Source organism: Ascochyta rabiei, chromosome 2 (assembly GCF_004011695.2).
Source record: "Ascochyta rabiei chromosome 2, complete sequence".
Classification (NCBI taxonomy): Eukaryota; Fungi; Ascomycota; class Dothideomycetes; order Pleosporales; family Didymellaceae; genus Ascochyta; species Ascochyta rabiei.
In genome coordinates this window covers 257,136-282,118 of record NC_082406.1, presented here as the reverse complement: position 1 = coordinate 282,118, position 24,983 = coordinate 257,136, and the positions used below count along the sequence as shown (strand labels likewise).

The 24,983-nt window shown below is 52.5% G+C and overlaps 6 protein-coding genes across 7 annotated transcripts, besides 26 other annotated features; all 6 read right to left on the bottom strand.

Annotated features, from left to right (window-relative positions):
* Positions 1-957: part of a mobile genetic element that runs on past the window's edge.
* Positions 321-363: a tandem repeat.
* Positions 958-993: a tandem repeat.
* Positions 990-993: a direct repeat.
* Positions 994-1,290: a mobile genetic element.
* Positions 994-1,292: a long terminal repeat.
* Positions 994-2,366: a mobile genetic element.
* Positions 1,274-1,295: a tandem repeat.
* Positions 1,277-2,375: a mobile genetic element.
* Positions 2,076-2,366: a long terminal repeat.
* Positions 2,367-2,370: a direct repeat.
* Positions 2,376-3,357: 982 nt separating the features above from the next.
* Positions 3,358-4,506, bottom strand: EKO05_0001071 (uncharacterized protein; the record flags this gene model as incomplete). The annotated part of the gene is made up of 1 exon (XM_038944880.1): positions 3,358-4,506. The coding sequence occupies one exon, from the start codon at positions 4,504-4,506 to the stop codon at positions 3,358-3,360; it is 1,149 nt and encodes a 382-aa protein (XP_038801832.1).
* A 2,061-nt stretch (positions 4,507-6,567) lies between these two features.
* Positions 6,568-6,699: a dispersed repeat.
* Positions 6,700-7,151: 452 nt separating this feature from the next.
* Positions 7,152-7,168: a tandem repeat.
* Positions 7,169-10,349: 3,181 nt separating this feature from the next.
* On the bottom strand, positions 10,350-10,844 carry EKO05_0001070 (Glucan endo-1,3-alpha-glucosidase agn1; the record flags this gene model as incomplete). Its single annotated transcript, XM_059635570.1, has 1 exon — positions 10,350-10,844. The coding sequence occupies one exon, from the start codon at positions 10,842-10,844 to the stop codon at positions 10,350-10,352; it is 495 nt and encodes a 164-aa protein (XP_059491553.1).
* Positions 10,845-11,056: 212 nt separating this feature from the next.
* On the bottom strand, positions 11,057-11,523 carry EKO05_0001069 (Glucan endo-1,3-alpha-glucosidase agn1; the record flags this gene model as incomplete). The annotated part of the gene is made up of 2 exons (XM_038937380.2): positions 11,057-11,341; positions 11,440-11,523. The coding sequence occupies 2 exons, from the start codon at positions 11,521-11,523 to the stop codon at positions 11,057-11,059; spliced, it is 369 nt and encodes a 122-aa protein (XP_038801830.2).
* A 1,240-nt stretch (positions 11,524-12,763) lies between these two features.
* EKO05_0001068 (fimbrin) lies at positions 12,764-14,833 on the bottom strand (the record flags this gene model as incomplete). The annotated part of the gene is made up of 3 exons (XM_038937534.1): positions 12,764-13,784; positions 13,829-14,752; positions 14,811-14,833. The coding sequence occupies 3 exons, from the start codon at positions 14,831-14,833 to the stop codon at positions 12,764-12,766; spliced, it is 1,968 nt and encodes a 655-aa protein (XP_038801829.1).
* Positions 14,392-14,409: a tandem repeat.
* A 5-nt stretch (positions 14,834-14,838) lies between the features above and the next one.
* Positions 14,839-14,871: a tandem repeat.
* A 247-nt stretch (positions 14,872-15,118) lies between these two features.
* Positions 15,119-15,197: a tandem repeat.
* Positions 15,198-16,395: 1,198 nt separating this feature from the next.
* EKO05_0001067 (uncharacterized protein) lies at positions 16,396-18,424 on the bottom strand (the record flags this gene model as incomplete). 2 transcript variants are annotated; one of them, XM_059635569.1, is made up of 4 exons in its annotated part: positions 16,396-17,568; positions 17,623-17,746; positions 17,798-18,110; positions 18,163-18,424. In XM_059635569.1, the coding sequence occupies 4 exons, from the start codon at positions 18,422-18,424 to the stop codon at positions 16,396-16,398; spliced, it is 1,872 nt and encodes a 623-aa protein (XP_059491552.1). The 2 variants fall into 2 exon arrangements, with proteins under 2 accessions (XP_059491552.1, XP_038801828.2); XM_038937096.2 differs by having other exon boundaries at positions 16,396-17,746.
* Positions 18,064-18,096: a tandem repeat.
* Positions 18,425-19,280: 856 nt separating the features above from the next.
* Positions 19,281-19,328: a tandem repeat.
* A 115-nt stretch (positions 19,329-19,443) lies between these two features.
* Positions 19,444-20,314, bottom strand: EKO05_0001066 (uncharacterized protein; the record flags this gene model as incomplete). Its single annotated transcript, XM_059635568.1, has 2 exons — positions 19,444-19,633; positions 20,031-20,314. The coding sequence occupies 2 exons, from the start codon at positions 20,312-20,314 to the stop codon at positions 19,444-19,446; spliced, it is 474 nt and encodes a 157-aa protein (XP_059491551.1).
* Positions 19,878-19,911: a tandem repeat.
* Positions 20,093-20,144: a tandem repeat.
* Positions 20,315-20,357: 43 nt separating the features above from the next.
* Positions 20,358-20,381: a tandem repeat.
* Positions 20,382-20,426: 45 nt separating this feature from the next.
* Positions 20,427-20,487: a tandem repeat.
* Positions 20,488-20,491: 4 nt separating this feature from the next.
* Positions 20,492-20,541: a tandem repeat.
* Positions 20,542-21,123: 582 nt separating this feature from the next.
* Positions 21,124-21,267: a tandem repeat.
* Positions 21,268-21,770: 503 nt separating this feature from the next.
* Positions 21,771-21,813: a tandem repeat.
* A 257-nt stretch (positions 21,814-22,070) lies between these two features.
* Positions 22,071-22,124: a tandem repeat.
* Positions 22,125-24,983: the final 2,859 nt, after the last annotated feature.

The window sequence follows — 24,983 nt, the reverse complement described above, 5'->3', positions numbered from 1 at the left end:
CATTAGCAAAGGCTAAATTATATACAACAGAGAACTAGAAGGAATAATAGGAGGCTTTAAAATTGTAGCTACTATAGCTACTATAGGACAGAACGTCTAAGTCTTTATAGATAACTAGGCAGCTATTCTAAGACTAAAAACTCCTTTAAACAAGCCTAGACAAGCTTAGCAAATACGCTGCATAAAGGTAGCTAAAACTATTAAAGATAAAGGAGCTACAATAAGCCTTAAATAGACCCCTAGCCACTAAGACATTACAGGAAACAAGAAAGCAGACCTTCTAGCAAAAGAAGCAATAAAAAAGAGGCCTACCTCTAACGCTACAAGTATTACTATAACTAGAATCTAAGTAAAAGCTATTACAACAGACAAATAGGTTTACAAACTAGTTACCTACAAAGCTAAAGCAATCCTAAGGAAAACAGACACCTACACAGCAAAATACTAGCTAGGACTAACAAATAGGATAAAACTACCTAAAAATACTAAACAAGAGGTAGCAAGTGCCTACTACTAACTAAAACTAGGATATAGATATAATAAAGCATACCTCTATAACATACAGAAGGTAGATAGCAACAGATATATCTACAGCTACACATAAACAACTTAATACCTCCTACTTAGCTATAAAGAATACAAACAAGTAAGAAAAATAATACAGGACAGCCTACAAGGACAACAACTCTTAATGCAACTACTACTGCACATAACCTAGGGAATTCTAGCTACTCTAGCTTTTATTTCAGACACTAGGATAGGCACCCGTAAGTGGTACCTACAACAAACAACAGACACCTAAAAATGCTGTTAACCCCCTAGAGCATAGGCTCTTACTACAGGACTCTGAACCTATATTTACTATCTCCTTTTACAATCACGCTCCTTAAATTACTAGAGTAGCTTAACTGCTCTTGTCTTATATAGTCTTAGACTTACACAGGACGTTAAACTTATAAATTAAATCAAATCAAATCAAATCAAATCAAATCAGATAAAGGCTTTAAATAAGACTACTACTACACATAACCTAGGGAATTCTAGCTACCCTAGCTTTTATTTTAGAGACAAGAGTAGGTACACGTAAGTAGTACCTACAACAAACAACAGACTCCTAAAAACCTCTGTTAAACTTCTTAGAGCATAGGCTCTCACTACAGGACTTTGAACACACATTTACTATCCCCTTTTACAAACACGCTCCTTAAATTACTAGAGTGGCTTAACTGCTCTCGTCTTATATAGTCTCAGATTCACACAGGACGTTAAACCTATTAATTAATCAATTAATTTATCTACACAGACGCTTCTTCTGTAAAGAAAGGCTTAGGTATAGGGGTAGGAATAACAGTCCTAGACTACAAACAACAGCCTAAGGAAATCTACTCTATAAGCTATAATATTAGTAAAGGCTAAGTTCTATACAATAGAGAACTAGAAGGTATAATAAGAGGCTTTGAAATTGCAGCCACTATAGCTACTGTAACACAGGACATCTAAGTCTTTGCAGATAACTAGGCAGCAATCCTAAGACTAAAAACTCCTTTAAATAAGCCTAGACAGGCCTAGCAAATATGCTGCACAAAGGCAGCTAAAACTATTAAAAATAAAGGAGCTATAATTAGCCTTAAATAGGCCCCTATACACTAGGGCATTACAGGAAATAAGAAAGAAGACTCTATAGCAAAAGAAGCAACTAAAAAGAGGCCTACCTCTAACTTAACAAGCATTGCTATAACTAGAATTTAAATTAAAGCTATTATAACAAAAGAGTGGAAATACAAGCTAGACACCTACAAAGCTAAAGTAATCCTAAGAATAACAAACACCTACGCAGCAAAATACTAGCGGGAACTAATAAAAAACGTAAAACTACTAAAAGGCACTAAGAGAGAGACAGCTAGCACCTACTACTAACCAAAACTAGAATATAGATATAACAAAGTATACCTATATAATATATAGAAGGTAGATAATAATAGATGTCTGTAGCTACATACAAACAACATAATACCTCCTACTAAGCTATAGAGAGTACAGAGATGCAAGGAAAACAATGTAGGATAGCCTTTAAGGACAAAGGCTTTTAATAACCCTACTACTACACACAAACTAAGGAATTCTAGCTACTCTAGCTTTTATTTTAGAGACTGAAGTAGGTACATGTAAGTGGTACCTACAATAAACAACAGACACCTAAGAGCCTCTGTTTACCTCTTAGAGCATAGGCTCTTACTATAGGACTGTAAACACATATTTACCATCCCCTTACATAAACACGCCCCTTAAATTACTAGAGTAGCTTAACTACTCTCGTCTTATATAGTCTTAGACTCACACAGGACTTTAAACTAATCAATCAATCAATCAGTTAAGAGAACAATGCGGAGGAGCAAGTTATTGAGGGATATCGAGAAGTCAGAATATACGTTCATATTAGTACCTTTAATTGCTCCATCACGAGATGGACCTGATCAACACACGGGGAGCCTAAAATCTTCTGGGACGCAAGCAAATTGCCATGACATGTGGTGTACTCAATGGCATGGCCTTGCCGGCGGTTGGCGTGCTGTGACGGTCACAGACCAGGATCATGTCTCTGTTCCAGTGTCCATGCGACAAAGAAAAGGTGCAAGCAAAGAGATTTGGATCGAGCAGAGCTTAGCTTGCTGGAACAAATAGTTACTGAGAACGGTAATGCGCGCGACAATCTTCTCAGAACACTGCTATAGGGGTTGTCAGGTTTGGCAGCAGAATTTATTTCCAGCATTTCTATAGTTGTAAATTTAAACTAACATGCAAGTTTTATAGTGTTAATACCTTTTAGCACCACGGTTGTCGACTTTGACAAGGATCGTGTACCCAGTGACGCAGAACGCTGGAGTCTTCAGAAGTTATCTCATATCTTATCTTAACACTCTTAAGCTAGCTACTCTGGATTCATCTCAAGTACCGAACTTCTTATTTAATAGCGACTATCTCTCGCCTAGCTTTGCTCATTATGTTCTCGAGTAAATTTGTCTTCCTAGGCCAGGCAGTGTGTCAGGTTGCATGACCCACTCGCTCGTATGTATCGCATTCTAGCCTGCGGAGTACTAAGAAGCTCATGCAATGTTCCCTAGAGCTGCTAAAAGTCAAGCCAAGAACAATCGCCTTCAGCTCTCCTTCCGGTGTGCGTTGCTCAGGGAAGTCAGATACAATATCGCCAATGGGTTCTGGCATAACGGCTAACCCTCTCTTGATGCCTTGATCATCGTTTGCGATCACTTTCATTTGCAAAACTGACAGCCAGCGGGACTGTACGAGGTTCCAGTACTAAATTTGCCTTTTTGCAGGGCCCGAAATGCTGCATCGGATCTACAAGCTCGGAATCTCCGGCTCATCTTCGCCCAGGCACAGCATATGCTCCAAGTTGCGAACTGCTCTCGGAACCAGCATATGATCTGCAATATCCTTATGTCGTTCGAGAGCGTCTACAACAGATGCATACACCTCTGCAGTAGTTTTCGAGTAGTCCGGGGTGATAGAAAGCATCTCTGAAGCCTCTCGACTCAGCAAGGGAAGTAAAGCATACACTCGATCTCGTGGATCAGTACACCGCATATTGGGGCCCAACTCGCATATAATCATCGCGAGTCTTTGCGCGCTGTATAAGTAATTGCCCTCTGGGTCTTTGGATAGGGAGAAATTGTGCTCGCTTTCTCGTCGAATAATGATACTCATGCCTGGGAAATGCCGTAGGCGGTAAAATGGTTCGAGCTCGGGGTAGTTGATTGAGAATGACCGTCGGTTGCTCCACCACGCTTCTGACTTGATGCGAAGTCGTTTGAAGAGCCAGCCAAACATCTTGCCGTCCCTTTTCAAATATCCAAGCCAGATGTCGATAGATTTCGCAAGAACATATTCTTGTACAATCCAGATACGAGTCCAATATGGTAGCTCGAACAGCTCCTCGAGTTGCTTCTCGTAACCCGGCAGTGTGTCGAGGGTCAAGTCATCAGCAAGATACGCGGCTGTGGTCCATAGCAATCCTTCCGCAGCTAGACCCGAGTATACACCCAGCCAGACAATCACACGGCTTGCCGAGGAGTATATTCTGCCCATAATTGCTACTTGGTGACTGCGCTCTTCATTCACTGTTTGATTGATGCAAAGCGCATCAATCCAGAGGTATTCTTCGAGACCATTAGACCGCGCCTGACTGAGGAAAGCCCACAGATTCTTTCGCACAGGAAAAGGCTCGCCGTTCAGATTTATTGTCGCTTCTGCGGACGGTTCACCCCATGTGTATGACAGAGCCGTGTATTGTACTGGGCCTCTCTCGCTCGTGCTCGTGGTAGAAATGTGTAGTAACTTGGTATCCAAATCTAAGAGATGGAAGTCGCACGATATACGATCGAATCCACCATTAATGCTTGGTCGGATAGTTATGACTCGTATAGACACACTCTTGCCGAGTGGTAATGGAACAGACTCGTAGATGCTTGCAGTAGTAGGTTCAGCCATGGTGCTCCAAGGCTGATGCGTGCAACGTATAGGTATCCAATACTTAGATGAGCCGGTGGGTTGATAAGTACGAACACAGGGTTTGCATACGTGGTCGGCTATGCGGAGAACTCAAAGTTGTTGGATATCAGTGCAAGAGTAAGAAGGCTAGAGGCCGAAGTTATCAGATGTTAATGTAACAGCAAGAAGGCCGAAGAGCCAAGGCCCAGGCTGTATCGTATGACTTTGTGCGAAATACCTGCCTCACCTTTGATAGGTCAGGCAAAGCCCCTGATGTTGGAGTACATTTACAGGCATACGCTGCACGCCTACACAACGCTGTTGCATAAGCCTTAGTATAGACTACTAGAGGTAGTTTTACATATAGAGTCTTGTTCTGTAAGCAGAATTACCCTGTCTCTACTATAGAAGAGTATAGGATAGGTATAGAGACAAAGAGTAGAAGTGAGCGTTGAAAGGCTAAGACACTAAAAGGCGGGGTAATTTAACGTAACATAATACTTGAGATAAGCTCTTGCTCTACTTCTACACCTTCTCTGCATCTTTCTGTAGCAGAGGTAGAGTGATTCTACCAACAAAATAAGAATCTATATGTAAAACTACCTCTAGCAGTCACACTAAGGCTTGTGCGACAGCGTTGTGTAGGTGTAAGTGAAGGTGCAGGTAGAGCAGATGCGGTGCAACGAAGGTCTGAGGGTCCCTGCTACTCGCTGGAAGGCTGGAGCAGACATCTGGCGCAAAGCTCAAATCAGGCCCGCTTCTGCATAAATGGATGAGCCAAGTGGCGCAGCCGGGTTTAACGACAGACCAGATCGCTAACAGAAGCCTGTCACCAAGTTGCCGTAAACCGGAAAATTAGCGTCTTTTTGGTGATGCACGGAGAGAAAGCAAGGCTTCCCGTTCGCTCAGCCCTATTTGAGCAACGTACCGGCGGATTAGTAGTTGAGTAGGTAACTACTAGCGAATACCCGCTGTTGTATGTTTTTTGCTGCTTTGTAACTTGTTTGCTTTAACAGCATGCTTTTTGTTTGTGCGGAGTCTGACACAGTAACAGAATCTGGATGCGTGGGGACAGTCCTTCGCCGCACGTACACCCCTCTCCTTCTGGGACTATGGAACCTCGACAGATCCACACGCATTGTCAAGCACGCCTGCATTGTGATCATGTCTGTGTCACTAAGCGACGACAGCGAGGTGGCTGCGCTCAGAGCCAGATATTATCGAGGAATTGTCAAAGCGCCTCTGGACGCCTTGGACTTCGATCATCCCCTTGTGGTAGGCAAGCGCAGAGATATTTCTGAGCAAAACGTCCAGCGCCTGGAATGCATTTTTAAACGTAACAGATGCTTGCGGCTGCAAGAAGAGAGTGTTATAAACACTGTCGTTATCGATAAAGATCTGCCTGTTATTTCGGCCTTAACACTAGAGCAGCTCTTTTAAGTTGCATAGGCGCGTAATGCTCCGGCCTTAAGTATAGGGAAACTTATATGCATCTTAGGTTTACATCGCATATAGGCAGCACAGAGATACTTAGATAAGAACAATAAATAGTGGCTAGTAAGGCTGTTCTCGGCTGGTATAACCTTCTGCTGAGTGTTAAACCTGCCTTATAGATGCTTATCAGTGCAGATATTCTAAAGCCCCACTTAACGCGTATTATAGAATTGTTCCTTAATAAACAGAAGCCCTCAGAGAGGGATATCTTTAGGAAGATTAGATTGTACCATAGGCAGAACAACGTGGAGGCTAAGGACTGTTAGTAGGCTTGTCTGAATAAGTCCAAGCTAAGGGACCTACGACAATTACTGAAGAAGTAAGAACTTACAACAGCATTTAACAATTTAATAGACTTCCCTGTAGTTCTAGTCCTGTATCTTGGCGGATAAGTCTCTGTGCAGCAGGTTTGTTCTTAATTAATTAACATAGTACTGGGGCCACTAGACCTTGACACCAGCGTTAAACAGGATGTGAGCGCTTTTTTGTCTAAGATAATTAAGTCTATTATAAGCGCTTGTGTGCGCTTAGAGTGCGTATAAGCTCCTGTTGTCAGGCTCTGGCAATGACTCTTAGCCTCCGGCATGTGGCAACGTCCACCTCTGACCTGGTATGGCGATAAGTACTGTTCTGGCCTTGGATTACTCATCTGAGTGATCATTGATACCTTTTGGTTGCTTGGCACGGTGGGCAGAGCCGCTGTCATAACACCTGTAGTGTAAACATTTAACTGACCTTAATAGCGGGCATTCTCTCTAGATAAATCTCCTAGATGTACGGTATAAAGTCGCATTACATGCAAAAGGTTGCTAACAGCAGTTATTTATAGTTATAAGCTGCATTTATTATACAACTACTAGTTTACAAAATTTAAAAACACCGTGATTAGTTGAATTATTTTCTTAACGCAGCCTGCTTACCACTATTAAGTGTACTGTGGTGTTAAACAACAGGCTAGTAGATGCTTAATAGTTAGAATATACCTAGAGGCTACATTAGAGTCTATAATACAGATGCTAGTTGCTAGCGTAGACAGTAACACTAACGCGCAGTGCTTGTAGCGCATATCTATCAACCATTACCTATGCAGAATAAGTAACCTCCCCCGTCTAGTCACAGAATAGGTCTAAGCGCAGCAGACTCGATTATAGCCCCCCCCCCCCCCCCCGCTGTTCTCTGCCCGGCAGCGAAAAGCCCACAGTTAGCACGTTAACCTTATAGCTAAAGACCTATATCTTACCTGTGTAGCGATCTCATCTCTTAGCGACTATTGCCTAAGAGCCTAACGCGCACAAGGCCTTGTAGAACAGAATGTACAAGGTTTGACACAGCAGTGCATCGTTAGCAAGAACTTGTCGTAGGTGCTAGGAACGTTTCACTTAAGGACAATGCAAAACAGCGATAGAGGCAGGGACTGAGCACTGTTTCTGTTACTAATTTCAGCGTCTGAGGGCAAAGAGGGGTGGATAGCGATAGCCATGTTGTAGCAAATTCAACTAAGGTACATTCTCCATGATAGCTATGCAGCAAACAAAGAGAAACTACAGAGGCTAAACGCGACTTACAGGAGATATAACGCACAGTATTTTGCAGCTAGCAGACTACACAGACTTGATCTTAGATCCATCGCGACGATTAAGAGAGGTTGCTAAATAGATTTATACTGTAGCAACGACTAAACTAACCCAATACCTCCTCGCATAAATAAATAGCTGGACCTTGGACAGAATTCAACGTAGGGAAATGGTCTAGTAATCGCTCCTCTTAGAAATTGCAGTTACCAAGAGCGCACAGAGCAGGCTCGCAATAATCTCTAGTGAAAACCTCAGCAAGGTGGTTGGGCAGAACATCCTTGCCTACGGTGCGACCATCCTTCGAATCCTCCGGATTATCTAGATATATCCTGCACAGAGTAGCAGTAATAATGTCATTTAGGTCAAGGTCCAAGACAGGCAGGTTCCAGAAGCACGTCAGCCACTGCCCGTTCTCGCGAGGACGAGCAACGGAGGAAAAATCCAGATCCTAGGGTCTAAGGTATGTATTTTGCTTCTGCTGGCAATCTACTAAGACGTAGATAATCTTGCTTAAAGGAGCCTTGTATTCTGTCTCTACCTTGTCCTTAAGCATGTCCTTATCCACAGCTTGACTTAGCTGCTTTGTCTTAGGGACCTGGTTCGGATGCAGGTTTTTCCTGCCGGAGCTGGGGTACTCTAAGGTGTAGCAGTACTCTCTAATCGAGTTGATGTTTAGCTTTTTTCTGTTATTCTTCTCACAGTTGTTAAGAGTGTGGGCATTGCGGAGAATATATTCGTTAGCCAATAGCAGAGCGGTGCTAACAAGACTCGCTTTTAGAGCCTTAACCAATTTTTCCTTGAACAAGTCATAGTCAGCTCCAAGAACTGGTTCGATGAACTTGCCGTCGGCGAAAAACTTGGCCACATCTGTCTTGAGGCTTTTGTTCTCCTCATTGTCTTTGTAGGCCAGTGTTGACCTCCTTATTTTGCTAAAGTTACCTTCTCTGAAAACTACGTTAGCCATTAGCTGAATCGCCTTGCTCGTCGAGTTCAGATTTGTGCCGAGTCGTGTATTTAATACTGCGGTTGCGTTTCTTGCCCACTTGCCCTTGATATCTGCTTGCGTCTTTATACTACTTGCGATTCTGAGAAGACCGCCTATAGTGCCCAGGAAGGCGCCCGCTCCAGGGTTTGCTAGCCATGCGACGCCACCCGCAACGCCAAAGGCTCCTCCAATAATAGTCATAGCGTCTTTAGTGCTTAGATAGTCCTTAACTAGTTCTATAGAAATGTTCTTAACAACAGTGCTCACTTCGACCGAAGCCGTAAGGGTACTTAACTCGAGGGCTGACTGGCACTAGCGGAGAAAGGCATGGAAGTTTGAAAATGCTGTCTAGATGTAGAAATAGGGAATTGCATCTTTATACGTTAGACACAGGTTAGGCAGCAGACAGTACTTCTCAACTAACAAATCTTCGCAGATTAGAGTATTTGCAGCAGTGTATGATTTAAGGAGATCATCAACTTCTAGATTCTAGGTCAGTCATCAGAACACATTAGTAGATCTAGGGGGGAAAGGGGCTTACTAGCAGCATTACTGGTTCTGTGTTTTTCAGACACAATCTTGTCTAACGCTAACCCTGCTCTTGTAACAGACCATTTAGCCTGCAGTGTTACAGCTGCTTTGACCAGTTCGCAAAGCTTGTTTGGTTCTCTAGGAGGCGGTGCGATTTTGTAAAGAATACTGCCTATTCCAAAACCCCTATAATAACAGGCTGTTGCTAGGCAGAAGCTGTTCTTACAGCTGAAGGCGCATAGACTGTTGTTGACTTGGCTACTTCGCGGGAATCCTACAATGGCCACGGCGAATAGAGGGGAAACAGCATTGCCCTTCTTTGTACACGTGCAGGGCAATAGACAGAAATTGTACTTGCAGGCGAATTTACAGACCTTGGAGAAATAACCTGTACCTGAGCCTTTGATGCACCCCTGCGGCGGTGGTGGAGCTGGGGGGGTACCTGCACACAGGCGCTGCGCACACTCCTTAGTCGCATGTGTATCTGCAGAGGAGGCGAGCGGCGACTCAGACGCTACGGAAGCCAGGCTTCTCGCCTGTGAAGGTCGTGGGCTCGGGCAGGAGGAGCCTTCCTATCGTGTCGCAGGTGCAGAGAGCCGAGGGGCAGTAGCCATGCTTGCAGCCAAACGCGCAGATCTGGTCAAGAGCCTTCTGGTCACTGGGCACTGTTATGGTCACTCGACTACTTGTGAACGATGGTGCTGTGAACGGCGGAATCCTTAAGATGATGGTTGGCAACTTGACCTTACCACACTTGTCTTGTCGGCAGGGCAGACTCCCACGATTCCATAGCTACAGGTCACCGCACGTAGACCTTCGAAATTAGAGTCACGGCCTGCAGCGGGATAACCCGGTCGTCCGCGGACAAGGCCGACTCCTCGATCCTTGCCCCATTGGGTGCACATGCAGGCTTCGATGGGGCAGTAGTTGAAACTGCAGGCATTTTCACACAGCTTCTTGAAGTCGCCTATTCCAGTACCCTTAATACACGGCGTGTCCTTATCGATCTTCATAGGAGGGCTGCGAGGGCTAATGCCAGGTCCCATCAAGCCGTAGACAATCGGATTGAAGTTAAAGTAGCCTTCTTAACAATCGCCAATTGGTTTTATCACCCGTCAAACCAACTACAGTAACGCCGTTTCTTTTAACATCAACCCAGACGGCGCCCGTGGCCTGCGTGTGTACGTATCCAAAATACACGCCAACGCCCCCTTCTGGAACGTAGTGCCAAGTTGGCTTAAACACCTGCCCGCCGACATTCACTCGATCGTCGCTGTGGAGCCGAGTAGGGCGGCAAAGAAGACTCCGTCAGTCAAGTTGGTATACCACGGACCCTCTGGCTGCATACGGGTGGCGGTGAAAGACGTTGTGCCGCCGTCGTTGCACCCAGCGGGTCGGGGTTGTAGTCGATACCAGACAGTGAGGCCCTCCTGGGAGACGCTGGCTGTGCCAGACCTGTAGAATTCGATCAGGTACGGAAGGAATGCCCGCCAAGCACCATGCTCGATACCCCTGACATAGTTGAATGGAGCCTGGCCGTACTTAGCGTCAAGTGCGATGAGCGAGGCATCACCACGGATGTGTGCAATATAATGCGACTCTCCGTAGTCGTTCCAGGAGCTGATTTGGATCCATTCGGGTTGGACGTGCAGCGCTTGTACCCAGCGTTCGTACCACAATGCCTCGCCGCGCCACAGCCAGTTCTTGTCGAAGCCGGGGAGGTTGGTGTAGAACCAGGGTGAGACGGGCATCATGTAGGGCTACCTTGTATGAAGCATCGACGTAGGTATCCTTGCTACCGCAATCCGGCCACGCCGCCCAGTTGAAAAGACCGTCTGCGACGCCATCACTCAGACCGACGGCAATGGCTGCGCCCTTGGACGACCAGTCAGGCACGAAGAAGCAATTGAACTGTCTCTTGATATCGTTCCACTCGTGGACATGGTCCGGACCTTCGAAGGTCGAACTAGAGGCAAGTTGTTGTGCTTGATGCGCCTTGAGTGCCGTAGGTGCGAAGAAGGGCAAGCACCTCCGCTGGCGTCCACCCACCCTCCCTACCACCGGCACAGTCGAAGGAAAACAGCAACTTGAACCCTCGAGCCTGTGCTGCCTTGAAGGCAAAACCAATCTGGTCCTCGTTCATAGACTCTGCTGCCGCGACGTTGAGCGCAAATGCATCGATGCGGGAGCCCTGGGCAAGGCTCATTTCGGTTTCCCAGGTGCCCTGGGTATAGTGTGCAGTGTTACCAACCTGTTGGATTGATTTTGGTCAGTAGCACTCATGGATCCTTGGACCCTGAGAAAGGGAGATGGAACAACAGTGTTTCCGACAAAGTTCTGGATACGTACCATGAAATGGGCAAAGACGGCGTTGGCTTCGGCGTAGCATGCCAGCAACCCAATGCAGATCGCTGAGATCATTACGTTTCTCATGATGGTATTTCTCTCCAGATGTGGGCTGGATAGCAAACGGAGGAGAGTTGATGGGCGGAATATGCTTTACGCCTTTAAAGTGCGAGAACTGTCGGATATCTATACAAGCCCAACCACCAGAATGGCTAGAATTGCTAATCACATCAAAGGACGAAACGACCGCGTCAAGTCGATGGAAAGAGTTGGCACAGCTAGAAGGCCATGGCAGATCCACCAATAGCTAGTCTCTCTGCCGTTACGGTGCGTGAGGCTGGTGGGCGAGGCGTGCGATATGTCGCAGACGCTAGCTCTGCTACTCTTGGTATCTTCCCCGGACGCGTCGGCAGATGAACAGCTTCAAGCGAGTATACAACGGGGTGAGTACCAGACGGTCCACGGACCTCAAATCCAGACAGCAGCAGGCCTCGCATGATGCCCGTACCTATTCCAGGATCTCAACCCAGGGCCTCGATCTTCACCCAAAGGTAGGATGTAATCAGTCCTAACCGCATTGAGCCCTCGGTAGTCTCATATCAAGCTCTTTGTAGTAGGTGCCAAGAACCCGAAGAAAAGTGATCTCGGCTGAACGGTTGTTCCAATACACTTGGCAGCTTGCAGCTGCCTCTGTTTGGACTCAATCAATCTATAACCCGCTCCCAAGAATGTCGCTGGAGGCTTGCAGCACACTTACCCAACCTCTGCTGCGCCTACGCCTTCCTGTCTGCCTTATTGTCTGCCTTCCTGTTTGCCTTCCTGTCTGCCTTCCCATGGGCGTATCTGGGTACAATGCTCTTAGAGCGATCATGTGGCAATCTAGTAGCTATTGTGCTTGTTAGGCTAGCAGTACCTATAAGTAAGCGAAGAAGCACAAGAGAAGCCTAGGAGAAGAGGTGACTGGCAGGTAAGCGTTGAGAAGCAGAGCTACCTAGTAGGCAGAAGATGCAGTCACTCCGTGGTGCACCGGCACACTACAGACAAGTCCTTTATCAAGACGTAATCACTCTGGGCACGAGGAGTGGGGCGCGTCTGTAGCTGTGTGGGCTGAAGCGGGAAAGTGAAGTTGCACGGCGAAGATGGATTCTGGGGTCTACTGTTTCCTAAGATGGTATCTTCGTTGTCAAGGTTTCGCTAAGAAGGCTTTTATCTTTGTTGGATATGGACAAGTACTGTAAAGACCAACTAATCCAGGCACGCGAGGCACAAAAACCCGCATCAATCGCCATCAGTTTGTTCCGTCCCTGCCGACTCACTTCTGCGGCACTTACTGGCCGCCCGTCTTTTCGTACGTGTGCATCAAGCTGCCAATGAACGTGGTGATCAGACGGCTCTGCACTGCGACGATGTCCTCGGGCACTAGCCAGATGGTAGCGCCCATCTTTCTTGCGATACTGATAGCCAGCTTGGCGTTCTGATAGCTCTCTTCGTCGTTGCGTCCGGGCGTGACGAGATCGTAGTCGACGTAAGCAGGCTTCATGCCAGCAAGAACATCGAGGAGGAACTTGGCGTTGGACAGCGACGAATCCTTGAACGAGCGGATCTGCGAGCCCTGACCACCCTTGCGGGCCATGTCGTTTGCCCACTTGATCATGTCTGGATCGGAAATTTCGCGCTTGCCGAGCTTCTGAGCAAGACCCTTGAGCGTAGAGACAATGTCCTTGCGCATCAATTGCCAGACCAGGCCGAGGGTCAGTGTGCGCTGGCCGTCGGTGATGTCGGCACCCTGGATACCAGGAAGGGAGAATTGAACAGACTTTCCAAGCTCCACTGCGTAGTTGGTGTTCTCCAGAGCCTTGAATCGCATCAGTTCCTGTCCTTCCCGTGGCTTGTTGACGTGGCGCCAGTTCACGCTGCCTGGAATGACCTTGTCGTATGCCTGCAAGAGAACGGTGCCGTCCTTGAGGTCTTCGAAGAAAGATTGCACGACCGGCTTAACGTCCAGAGAATTGAGCCATAGGGTGAATACACGAGCCTCACGCTCGCCTTCAGCATCAAAATCCTCAATCTCAGCCTTCTCTTCCTCTGTGATGGGGTCCAGGCAAGGATGTGTGTTGAACAGGTTGGCGACAAAGGCGAGGTTGAGCTTCGGGTTTCCAGCAACGAGTGACGTCGGTGTCAGGAACTTGCGGCAGTCGAGAGCATCGGCGTTCTGGAGGACCATCTCCGCGCGCTGCAGCAGGTCGTTTTGTTGCAGCGGGGAGCGGGAGCAAGTGTCAGGCGCTAATTGGTTAAGCAGCACAGTGTAGTTCTCGCCATCCTTGACGTCTGTGGAGAAGTTGGTCACGCTGAGGCGGTTAGCTGTTGTCTCGTACGGACGGGGTTCACTTACGTTCTGTGCCACTTGGCGTTCTTCAGGTGGTAGTTGAACCATCGCAGCAGGATCTGCTCCGGGGGCAGGCGCAGGAACTGCTCGAGAGTCTCATCGTCCTCCAACAGCCTGTACAGCTCGGGGTGCAGCTTGATGTCGATCTTGCCGAGCAGACCTCTCCTGATGATCTGCCAGATCAGACCCAGAATCAGATGCTCGCGCACCTCGATAATGTCTCCGGACCCAATGTTGACGACTGAACACCCGATACCCTTGGCCGACTCAATCACGATGTTGTTGTTCTCGGTGAAGTGGAAGTTGTTCAGCGACTTGATCTTCCGGCCCGGCTTGTTCAGAACACGCTCATCGATGGTGTCCGGCACGCTGTCGTTGATCAGCTTGGACAGCACGAGCCCGTCCTTGCACTGATCGAACATCTCGAAGGTGTCGGTGGGGAAGGGCAGGCGGTCGCCAATGTCTGGGTCGCCGGCGAGGACGGCATTGATGTGGCGGGTGAACTCGGTTCGCTCGTCTTCGTTGATGGTGTGGGTGACGTTGGCGGAAGAGCCCTGCACCTGAATCCTGCCGCCGCCGCCGCCGCCAATGCTAGGCTTCGAGGCATGCTTTGGCGTCGAGGGTGCGCTGCCGGCAGCGCCGGAAACAGCGCGTGGGCGCGTTGGCCCCGTGCTCATGCGCTGCTGCGCGGGCGACGACTGGCGCAGCTTGGAGATGAGGTCGACGTAGTCGTCCAGCTCGACTCGCCGCGAACTGTCGAGCTCGACCTCCTTCAGCGCCTGGCGCACTACATCGTACGGCTGGTGTTCCGTCTGCTGGGTCGCCTTGATGACGGTGGCCTCGTCTAGGTAGCCCTTGTCGTCGACATCGAGCTTGCGGAAGGCATCCTGCAAGCCAAAGATCTCGCCCTGTCCGAACTGGGGGTATTTTCTGCGCGCAATGGGTCGTCAGTCGCCGTGGAATCCGGGGGATTGCTGCGGAAACTTACCTTTGCAGCTTGATGATGTTCATGGCTGGGGGTGGGGTGGGGAGAGCAGCGGTGGGGATGGCGCGGCTATAAGGACGGTCGCAAAGGCAAAAGTCGCTGCCTGGCTCAGCCTCGTTTGCTGTTGCGCGGTCGACGTGTGTCGTCTCTTGTTTTGCTTTAGGCTCACCCTGATGACGACGTGGGGCGATCGGCCAAGCATGGGCTGGGCAGCACACGAGGGGCAGGTACGACCGGGTACGAGGCGCTAGCTTACGTACGCATCTTTACACAATCTTGCGACAATGCCGACAACACGACCATGCAGAACACAGACAATGCCGACAATGCAGACAATGCAAACAACACAGACAATGCAGACAATGCAGACAACACAGACAATGCAAACAACATAGACAACACAGACAACACAGACAACACAAACAATGCAGCCCAACTGTCAAGCTGTATACTGCCCCACCAACAACGCCGGCCATGCATTGCATTCGCAGGGCTATGCCGTATGTTAACGGCCCCAGAGAATCATCAGTGACTGCAAGAACGCACATGGGTCAACAGACGTGTCCACCGTGGCCGACTCACACCGTGGTGCCTGCCACCTGCCTACGGTGACGCACCGAGTCGCGTCGTTGGATTGCTTCACTGCTTGTTGCGGACAGCGCGAATCGGTCTTTCTCTCGACAGCACGTCCGCGCGAGAATCAATCGACTGGCCCACACGACTGCAGGGGTACTGGAGAGCTTTGTCAAGACGAGGAAGAAGACATCAATCAGGATCGAGGCGGGGCGAGGGTGGAGTGAGAAAGAAGAGCTTTTGATTCCTCGTTATCGTCAGAAGGTCAAATACCATCGGTAGCTCGTCAAGGTTCATAAGAGTAAACACTAGCCCCTGCTCCATCGATTGTTAAGATACTGCCCTGCGAGCATTCGACGGCTGCTTGTATGCGCAGTGCAGACCGCGTGAATCTCTGCTGCCTCCGCAACTAGAAACAATAAAATGATAGAACCTGCCACGAGCACGCCTGCCCGCCAAATAAGCAAACATCATCAAGGCGTGAGACACATTTGTATTCGTTTCTGCCTTATCTTCGTCGAGTGTAGCGTGAGGCTCATGGCTTTCGTCCCGGACAAACATGGGTAAAGATGGCTGGTGAAAGCATCGACAACGCGCTGCCCAGGAGATTGGTCTGATATTACTGACAAGGGAGACGGGTGGTGCATATGTCGAGAGTGGCAGCGCGCTTGTCCATCGCAGTGCTATGCCCATTGTCGTCCACCAGAAACAAGATTGAACCAAGGAAATACAGCACCATCATCCGCAACATGAAGCCAAAACGTCTAAAAAGAATGGGCGTTTGCTTATGCTGCATGCAAGTGTCGTATATCGTGAGAAGGAGAAGTCCAGGTGACTGGCGAATGGGTCGTAATGGTCGTGAATGCCGAGGTACGGAAATGTGGACATGACAGAACGAAAGGGTTGATAAACACAAAGAGATTTCCTCGGTGGAGAGGAGGCTGCAGTTGTTGTAGAGCGCGACTTTGGGTCGAGTGGAGGGTTTGGATGCATCGACATGAGATTGGCTACCGCACTACCTCCGAACGCGCTGCGCTTGAGCTTGCATGGTGTGGGCACGCTGCAGAGCTGGATTGGCGTCCTGGGCATAAGGGCCAACAGCACCTCCCTCCATTGTCTTTCGCCTCTTAAGGCCGCCCATGTCATCACCCTGGACGCTATCGGGACGGTACGACTCTTGTTCCTCGTCGTCGCGACCGCGCTTGGCCGAGCCCATGCCGTTAGAGGCAGGGTATCCTTGGTTGGCGTACTGGGTAGGGCCTGGGTAGCCGTCGTGAGATGCATTACCGTTGGAGGAAGCGCGAGGATCGCTGCTCATCACACTGTAGAGATTGCTCGAAGGGAGTCCCTGGCGCTGAGGAGTCGGGTAGCCAGAGCTCCATGCTTGTCCCGTTGATGTTGTGCGTGGGGTCGCGCGCCCAGACCCGTTCTGGTGCGGGGATCCCGTCATCTCCGGAGACAAGTGGGGATGGTCAGGGTGCATTGCTCCCTGAGCCCCACTAGGATTGTAGCCATACGCGCTCCTGTTGCCACTGTAGGGAGCGTTGGAGTGGGTGTACTCGTGGTCTTGATCATGGTCGCCTTCCCCTCCATTCGGTGCGTTGGGCACCTGATCGTTGCCCTGTGACAACGAAACATCGGCAGGCTTGACATCTCCCTCATCCGGGACCTCGGTGATTCGCGATGGCGGTGCCATCTCTGTCTTGGGGTAGGACCCGTCGTTGCGGTATCCCATCATAGGCTGGCCTTGGGTGTGATATTGACCAGGTTGAGAAGGAGGAGCAGAGTAGATCGGCCTGGACCCATCGTAGTTTTGTGCGGAAGGATAGGAGATGCCCTGCTGCACAGCACCTGGAGGTGTACTTGCCGGCGTTGTTGGTACCGAGCGGGCATTGCTCAAGCCCGTGTCGATGGAAAGTGACTGGTTGCCAGGCCCGTTCTGGACGTTGGCGCCGTTCCACTCGTACGAGCTGCCCTGGTTACCCATTCCCATGATGCTGGACGCACTCGTGGGAGGGGTAGGGAAGGTGTGCGCACGGTCAAGGCCGGGGCGGCCGGCGGATGGGTGCGGCTGAATGGCATGTGGAGGTTGCGACATGGCCGCGCCGATGGGGTTGCTCATCGAGTGATGGTGGTGAAGGGAGGGCGGTTGCGATGTGGTAGGACCTGACAAGTAACGTTGAGCATTCTGCACACTGTCAGATCGAGGACGACCAACAGCGGCCATGGCGGCACTTCCTACACTTTGCCTGTTTTGATTTGTGGGGTGATAGAGCAGGGCCCCAATGTCGTGAACAAACAGAGGATAGAGCTGCTCCGTGATCTTCTCCTTGTTTGCGAATTCGAGTGCTCTCTCAAAAGGGATCCTAGATCATGTAAGCGCATGATTCCGAGATGACGTGGCACGGCAAACTCACCAGACACCCTTGAGATGCATGGGTCCGATCTTGACAACGTGTCTTGTCTTCTCGCTCTTCAAGATGCCGTCTCGGCGTCCTCGTGTCATTCCAGCGACGTTCAATAGCTTTGTGCCGTTGATGAAGTGGTTGTCCTCGCGACGAGCGACGCACACACCCTTTGCTTCCACCTGGAAGCAAAGACTGCCCTCGTCTTCCCAAAGTGTGGCGGTCACACGAGGCTTCATTCCTGGCGGGGCAACCTGTCCAGTGTGATCAAACGTATGGGTCTGGTAGCTCTGTGGTGCTGGTGCCGGTGCGCCTGAAGACATTGCTAGTTTCGGTTAGCAGACTGTAACCCATGTGCCTTGAACGCCGAGACCTACCAGGAAGCTGAATTGTCGAAGGCACCATGGAACTGTTCATGGACGACGAAGCCGGCAGTTGTGAGGGGAGGCCATTGGAATAGCCATACGAGGGATAGCCTGGCGGCGCGGATCCATACTGGGGGCCAGGCTGCAGCATCGAGGGCTGTTGCGGGTAAGAGTAGTGCGACAGACCTGCGGGAGGACCCGAAGCAGGCGCGTGTGCAGTAGCAGCAGACATGTGGGGGGGATGTACGTCAGCGTACGATTGCATCTGGTTCATGCTGTTGTAGCCCGCCTGGGGGTAGCCGAAGCTGTTCTGGGTGCCGTACGAGGGGCCTTGCTGCGACTGCGCATGCAATGGCTGACCGTCGCGGTTCAGTGACTGTGGCGTCTGCTCTGGTGAGGGTGTCTTGGACCCGGCGGTCTGGGCGTGGACCGACGCTGCGTACGAAGTGTTTGAGCTCGCAGTAGATCCGCCACTGATTGAATCACCTCGAGGGGATGAGTTGGTGGACGAAGTGGGGAGGGAGGACGAGTAGCTTTGGATGTGGGGAAGAGCTGGCAGGCGCTCGTTGGTTGCAGCCGTCTTGGGCGCGTACTGGGCGTTGTACCAATTGTCGACGGGGCCTCGGGCGTGGACCGACGAGATCGATGGCAGCTCCAGCTTTACGGTATTGGCGGGTAGGGGAAGATGTCGAGGTCCAAAGGAGTCCTTGCGGGTGGCTCCAGTCTAGAGACAAGAGAACCGAACGTGTCACAGGACAGAAATTGCCGACAAAGGATCCCTTGGCAAGATGAAGGTTGATGCGGGCAGGTAGCGATAGCGGAGGGACGATAGCTCGCTGTGATACAGCTTTGTGCGCGACTGCTGAGGGGCCCAATGCCTTGACCGCAAGTCAGTTGTTTGCTCGGCAGGGTTCGTGGACGGCACAGCGCAGGGGAGCCAAACAAGACGCGCCCAAACACGTGTGCAAACCGCGGAACTGGACGGCGGAAGGCGCAGACGGAAAACCTTGGCTTGCACGTCTCTCAGGCTTGTGCGGCTCGTTGGGGATGCGTGCGTGATTGGGAGGCGTGGTGGGCTGGAAGAAGTCGTACTCACCGAGTGGATCCCAAGAGCAATGCAAGGCTCAGTGCACACACACACACACACACAGACACAGAGACAGAGAGACACAAAGCACGCTGCTTGACCGGCTCAAACGCTGCAAACAATGCTGTACAGTCAAAAGGCGAGTCGTAACGTCGTTGCAATCGTTAATCGAGGAAGTGCAATGCTTTTTTTTTTCCCCAGTCGCTTCAAAACACGCTCAAGGACGAAGGGGACGGATGGCAGCCAGGAAGAATAGCGGAGGGTTGGGAGGAGCGAAGCATGTGCTGTCGAGTTGTTGTGCTGGGTGGACAAGAGCGGTTGCAATGGCGGGCCGTGCAGTAGGGATGCTGGTGCACTGATGGTGGATGGATGGCTGCAGCTCCAGGACCAGGAAGACTAGACGAGTCGGGGGTCAGCTGATGCGGCGCACAGCGACAAAGGTAAGCAGTGCAATGGAGGCGGCCGATGGCAAGGTCGGCCAGTCTATGTGCAGAAACAAAAGCCAGCAGACGGCGTGTTTGGCTGTCTGGGTGGGGAGGCGAAGGTTTAGAGGGCAGAGGTGGTTGGGATGGGAGGTGCGTGCTAGTGGCGTCTGGAGCGAGAGCGAAGCAAGCAGGCCACCAACCAGCCCATGGCCAACCAGGCGGCGGGCCAGGCAGGCAGGGCAGCAGCCAACCAGAGGATGCGCGATGGGATAGGCGAGTGCACGGGAAAACGGGAAAACGAAAACGCTAGGTCGGGGCCGAAGCAGCGCGTGGAGAGAGGGTGCGAGTGCGAAGGAATGGCGACTTACCCGACCGAGCCAATGCGTGGACAAACGGAGGCAGAGAGGGCAGAGCTCACGGCGATGGGTGCTGGCTGTTGGCGGTTGGCGGTTGGCGGATGGCGGATGGCGGTTGGCGGTTGGATTGTCTGTGTGGCCTGGCCGTCTGGCAGAGTGTGGAGAAGAGAGGTCGTTCTCGTCGGCGGTCTGCAGGATTCTCTGCAGCGCTCGACGGCAGGCAGGCCGCAGCTAAGAGGGCTGACCGAGACAGGACAGGCGAGCTGCGCACGGGGCAGCACAGTCCGTTCGAGCATGGCTCTTTGGCGCGGGCGGCGTGTCCCTGCCAGAATGTCAGTGCGCCATCGACGCCGCCGCCGCCGCTGGCAGCATGGATCCTTGGTCCGCGCGCGCACGATGGAGGTCGTTGCTGGCGGCTGGCGTGTCGCTGCTGGCGGCTGGCTTGTCGCTGCTGGCGGCTGGCGGCTGGTGTGTCGCTACTCGCTGCTTGCTGCTCGCTGCTTGCTGCTCGCTGCTCGCTGCTTGACGGAACGGCGCGGGTCTGCAGCAACGGGCGGCTCGAGCACCTGCTGCAGCGCTGCCGGCCAGACTCAGACGCATCGAGAGCGTCGTCACGCCTAGGAACGGGTGGTGGAGATGTTCTGGGGGGGGCTGAGCAACATCTGAGCAACACACGCCCACGAGCCGCTGCTCGCACACCCTCTCCATTCGCTTCGACAGAGCCAGCATGCCAGCATGGGCTGGCCCGGCTTGCGCTCGCAGCCGGGGCCGAGAGGCATCGGTCGCGTGAAGAAGACGACCGTTTCGCGCTCGACGGGCACAGACGCCGCCACGGCGCAAGCTGACTGGCCTGCTCAACTCTCACGCACGCTGCGTGGAGAACAGACAGCCTGGCAAGGACAGGGCGGCCAGGCCTATGCCGTGATAGGCTCTGCCAGGGTGGGCCCTCCACGGTCCCTGCACACCAGCACCCAAGCGAGCCCCTCCACCTCCAGCCACCTGACGACTCTAGTCAGCGTCGGCACGACAGCACAAAGGCACAGCAGATCAATGCGAGCCCTGCTTCCATGCCCTGTCCGCCCTGCTTGCCTCGTTAGAGCCGGCTGACAAGACAGGACAAGACAGGACAGGACAGGACAGGACAGGACAGGACAGGACAGGACAGGACAGGACAGGACAGGACAGGACAGGACAGGACAGGACAGGACAGGACAGGACAGGACAGGGCAGGACAGGTCAGGACAGGACAAGGGGGGTGCAAGAGGGGTGCAAGAGGGGTGCAAGAGGGGTGCCGCAACGGCCGAGGAGCTGCTATTTTCGTGGCGCCCGCCCTCGTCCACCATCCCTCTTTGGCCGCCGACCGTCGTTGCTGGCCTCGGGCGGACAGGCGGACAGGGGTCGCGCGCCAGACTCACTATACTACTCAGTAGGTAGCACTTAGTAAGTTAGTATTAGCACCGTAGCTTCGCCTGTCCCCCCGATAGGAAGCTGATGGCTGGGACGGGCCCAGTGCCGCGGCCACTCACCCCATGCCGGAGTCACGCCGGTACCTCGAGTGCCAGCAAACGCTGGTTTACCTAATACGCACTCGGTACGCGGTACGGTAGTTAGTTCAGAGACTGGGCTTAGTCAGCGGCTTGCCGTTGCGCGCGCCCACAGCCAGGACCAGCTGCACAGGCCACACACGGAGAGCCAGCCAGCGACCACCATCCCAGCGAGCGATCGGAAAGCAGACCCTGCTGAAACGTCTGGGGCTGGCTTGCGGCTGGCTGCCTCCGTGCCCTGACTGGCTCGCCAGGCGCGACCGTGTGCACGGCTGACGCGAGCCAAAGCACCACAAAGCTTCACAGCAATAGCACAGCAATAGCACAGCAATGGCACAGCAATGGCACAGCAATAGCACAGCAATAGCACAACAATAGCACAACAATAGCACAGCCATTGCAACACACTTCCCAACAGCGCGTCCACATCTGGCCAAGACGCACGACGCAAGACGCTCCACAACAGAAGCTCTCGTCCCCCCGCCGTCAGTCCGCGGCGCTCCTCGCGCTCCTTCACCCTCCTCACCCTCCTCACCCTCCTCACCCTCCTCACCCTCCTCACGCTGAGACGCACGCTCAGCTCTCGCCGCACCTGCTCGTCATCGTCTCCGTTTTGAAAACGGACTTGGATGCGTCGGGCAGGACAGCCTGCGAACCTGAGCAAGCTGGCCTGGGCGCGCCCTCGAGTAGGTCCCTCGTCAAACTGCATGCCCGCGGCCGACGATCCAGCCACGGGCTCGAAACTGAAACGGGAAACACGGACGGCAGCCCGTGCAAGCCATATCCTCGCAAGCCTGGGCGTCACCCAGGCCCGCCGTGGTTGGATGGATGCTTTATCGCATTCCGACCACCTGGACACGCTGGAGCAGGCATCAAAGTCTCTCTATCGATTTTCCACGCGAGGCCAACATTCAATAACATCCACACCCTCCAGAGGCGCAGGGGCGCGAATCTGCGAGCGCTGCCAGCGTGAGCATGTGCAACGTGGAGACTCGACAGAGAGCGGCGCTCATGTCATGTCAGCAGCGTCGTCAACAAGAACGACGCCTTTGACATTCGCTCGATAAACGTGCCGTTGGTACCACCAGGCCTGGCATTCAATGTGGATGCCGTGGCAAATGATAGGGCCATGTCTACTTGCGGTGTGAGTGATGTGTTGTCCGCTAGTCGTTTTGGGCATGGCGCCCAGCTCCATCACGCCTTCTTGCCTCGTCTCTCCAACAGCCACCCGCACGCTCCAGCGCAAACGCAAACTCCCCTCGTCGTGTCTCCCTCGCTGTCGGATTCCATGTCCCAGCTTCTTGGACGGGCCACGGCGTTGCTACACAGGCTGACCTGTACGGCCAGCTGAAACATGAGCTGCGCTACAGCGCATCTGCTGCACCCATCTGCACCTGCTGCATCACCTGCTGCATGCCTAGATACCGCCAAGCTCGTGTCTTGCCCAAAGACCAAAGGAACCGCAACGTCACGGGACCCGCAGCACTGCGAGCACTGCGGGCCAGTCCGGCTCGATTTATGCACCTTCCATGCGAACGGTCGGAGCTGGGTTGGCTCAGCCTGTGCCATGCTGGCCACATCTGACAGATGCCCTTGTGCCAGCCTGGCCGCCTCAGGCGCCAAACCAACTGTTCGCATCTCATTCGACCCTGTCCTTCACATGTGACAGGGAGCATCTTCCTTGTCCACACGCTGGACCTTCTCGCCCTCCGGCTAAGACGCTGGAGAAGACGTGGCAGCGATCCGTGGTCGCCAGCCTCTCCGCACCTTGCACTTGTACCACCAACGGACGGCACCAGGAAGGAGAAGCTGGAAAAGAACGCATCATCCATCCGTCTTCTCACCAGCTCGGGTTTGAGAATCCAAGCCCTTACAGCCCCGTAGTACCATGGCAAGCCGAAAAAGCTTGTGCTACGACGAGAGCGTAAGCGATCCGTAGTGTATCACCATGTGGGAGCTGCTTTCCTCCGTCATCCCTTCAGCAAGGCTCCGTGCTACCATGGCCGCGTGGGTCCCTGTCTCTAGCCAATGCACAGGTCAAAATAAACGTGCAGTGCAGCGCATCCGGCGCGAGGTGGGAGCGGATCGTGGAGAAGGCCCGCCGCGCCCGTCTGTACATGACTTGGAATCAGCGGGCATGCTGACCACCGCCCGATCGACGGTCAGACGAGAGGCGATGGACCGAATAGAGAAGCGAGCTGGTCAGTTGCAAATCGCGTTTTGCTTCTGGACGAGGTCTCCCGCCTGTTCCTGGGAGAGGCAACGGCTGTAGTATCTCCCACAGCCTCGAGCGCAACCATGTTCTCGTGAATGGGCCACGCAGTGGAGACTGTGCGCTTTCCGTCCAACGCACGGGGAAGAGCGCTCTAGAATGGGAGAGCAAGAACTTCAGCCTTGGCTGGATCCGGGCGCCCTCTTGCCGATGATCATGTCTAGCTAGCATGCTCCGACACATTCACCACGACTGAGCCAGATAGCATAGCCAGTTTGGACCCAATCCGCAAGACCGTCCATTCTGCTCGTCGCCAACAGCCCTGAGCAGCGGCAATCTGTCAGCAGGCGTTCCTGCAGCCGTGAGGCCATGCCGCGACTCGACTGCGCCTGCGCAAAGAATGCACTTCCATTGGCCATGTTCCGTCTGCACCTACCCGCCTTTGCATATGCGTGTGATGAAGGGTATCCCTGCGCGGCAGCAAGCCGTTCCAACCGTGCCCCTCCTCGCTTCGTCTATCGAGCATGACCCGGGGCGAACTGCTGCGACACCATCACCGCGCGCAGTTGCACACGACACACTCGTGTCTGTGGCATTCTTGTTGTGGATCCTCGCAAATTCTCGCAGACGGATCCTCTCTCGAGCCACCGAGGACCCCCATCCTCCCGAGCTGGAACACGATATCGATCAGCACGCTCATCCATGGCGAACCGATCAGATGCTTGTCTCCGCCAATCACCGCCGGCCACGTCTCGAGCCAGCAGAGCCGTTATCGGGCTCTGGCCGGACCAGCAAGCCACCGCCGTCCTTGCGTCCCGAACAAGCGTCGTGGGGGAGCTAGGTCGTGCTGCGATTGGCGGGATAGCACACCATGGCTGAACTCACCGGTCGTGCGTGGAGCCTTTGCGCCCCACTGCTTGTCATCTCACCTCATGCGCTTGTGTCCGGCTCGCTTGCTGCAGCATTCTCTAGCGTCTTGTGTAAACGCCAGATGCCCATCGACGGCCTCAACAGAGTCCAGCAGTCGAGGTGAGGGGGCCATGGACGCCATCATCCGCCGATCCGTCCACGACCCTCCTGGAGAGCGACAGACTCCCACACCGCTAATCTCTTCCTGCTGCTCGAACACCTCACCCTCCTCCACGGTAATAGCTGGGTCTTGTCGCGAGCTAGTGGACCGCTTTACCCCGCCGCACGCTCGCATCGCAG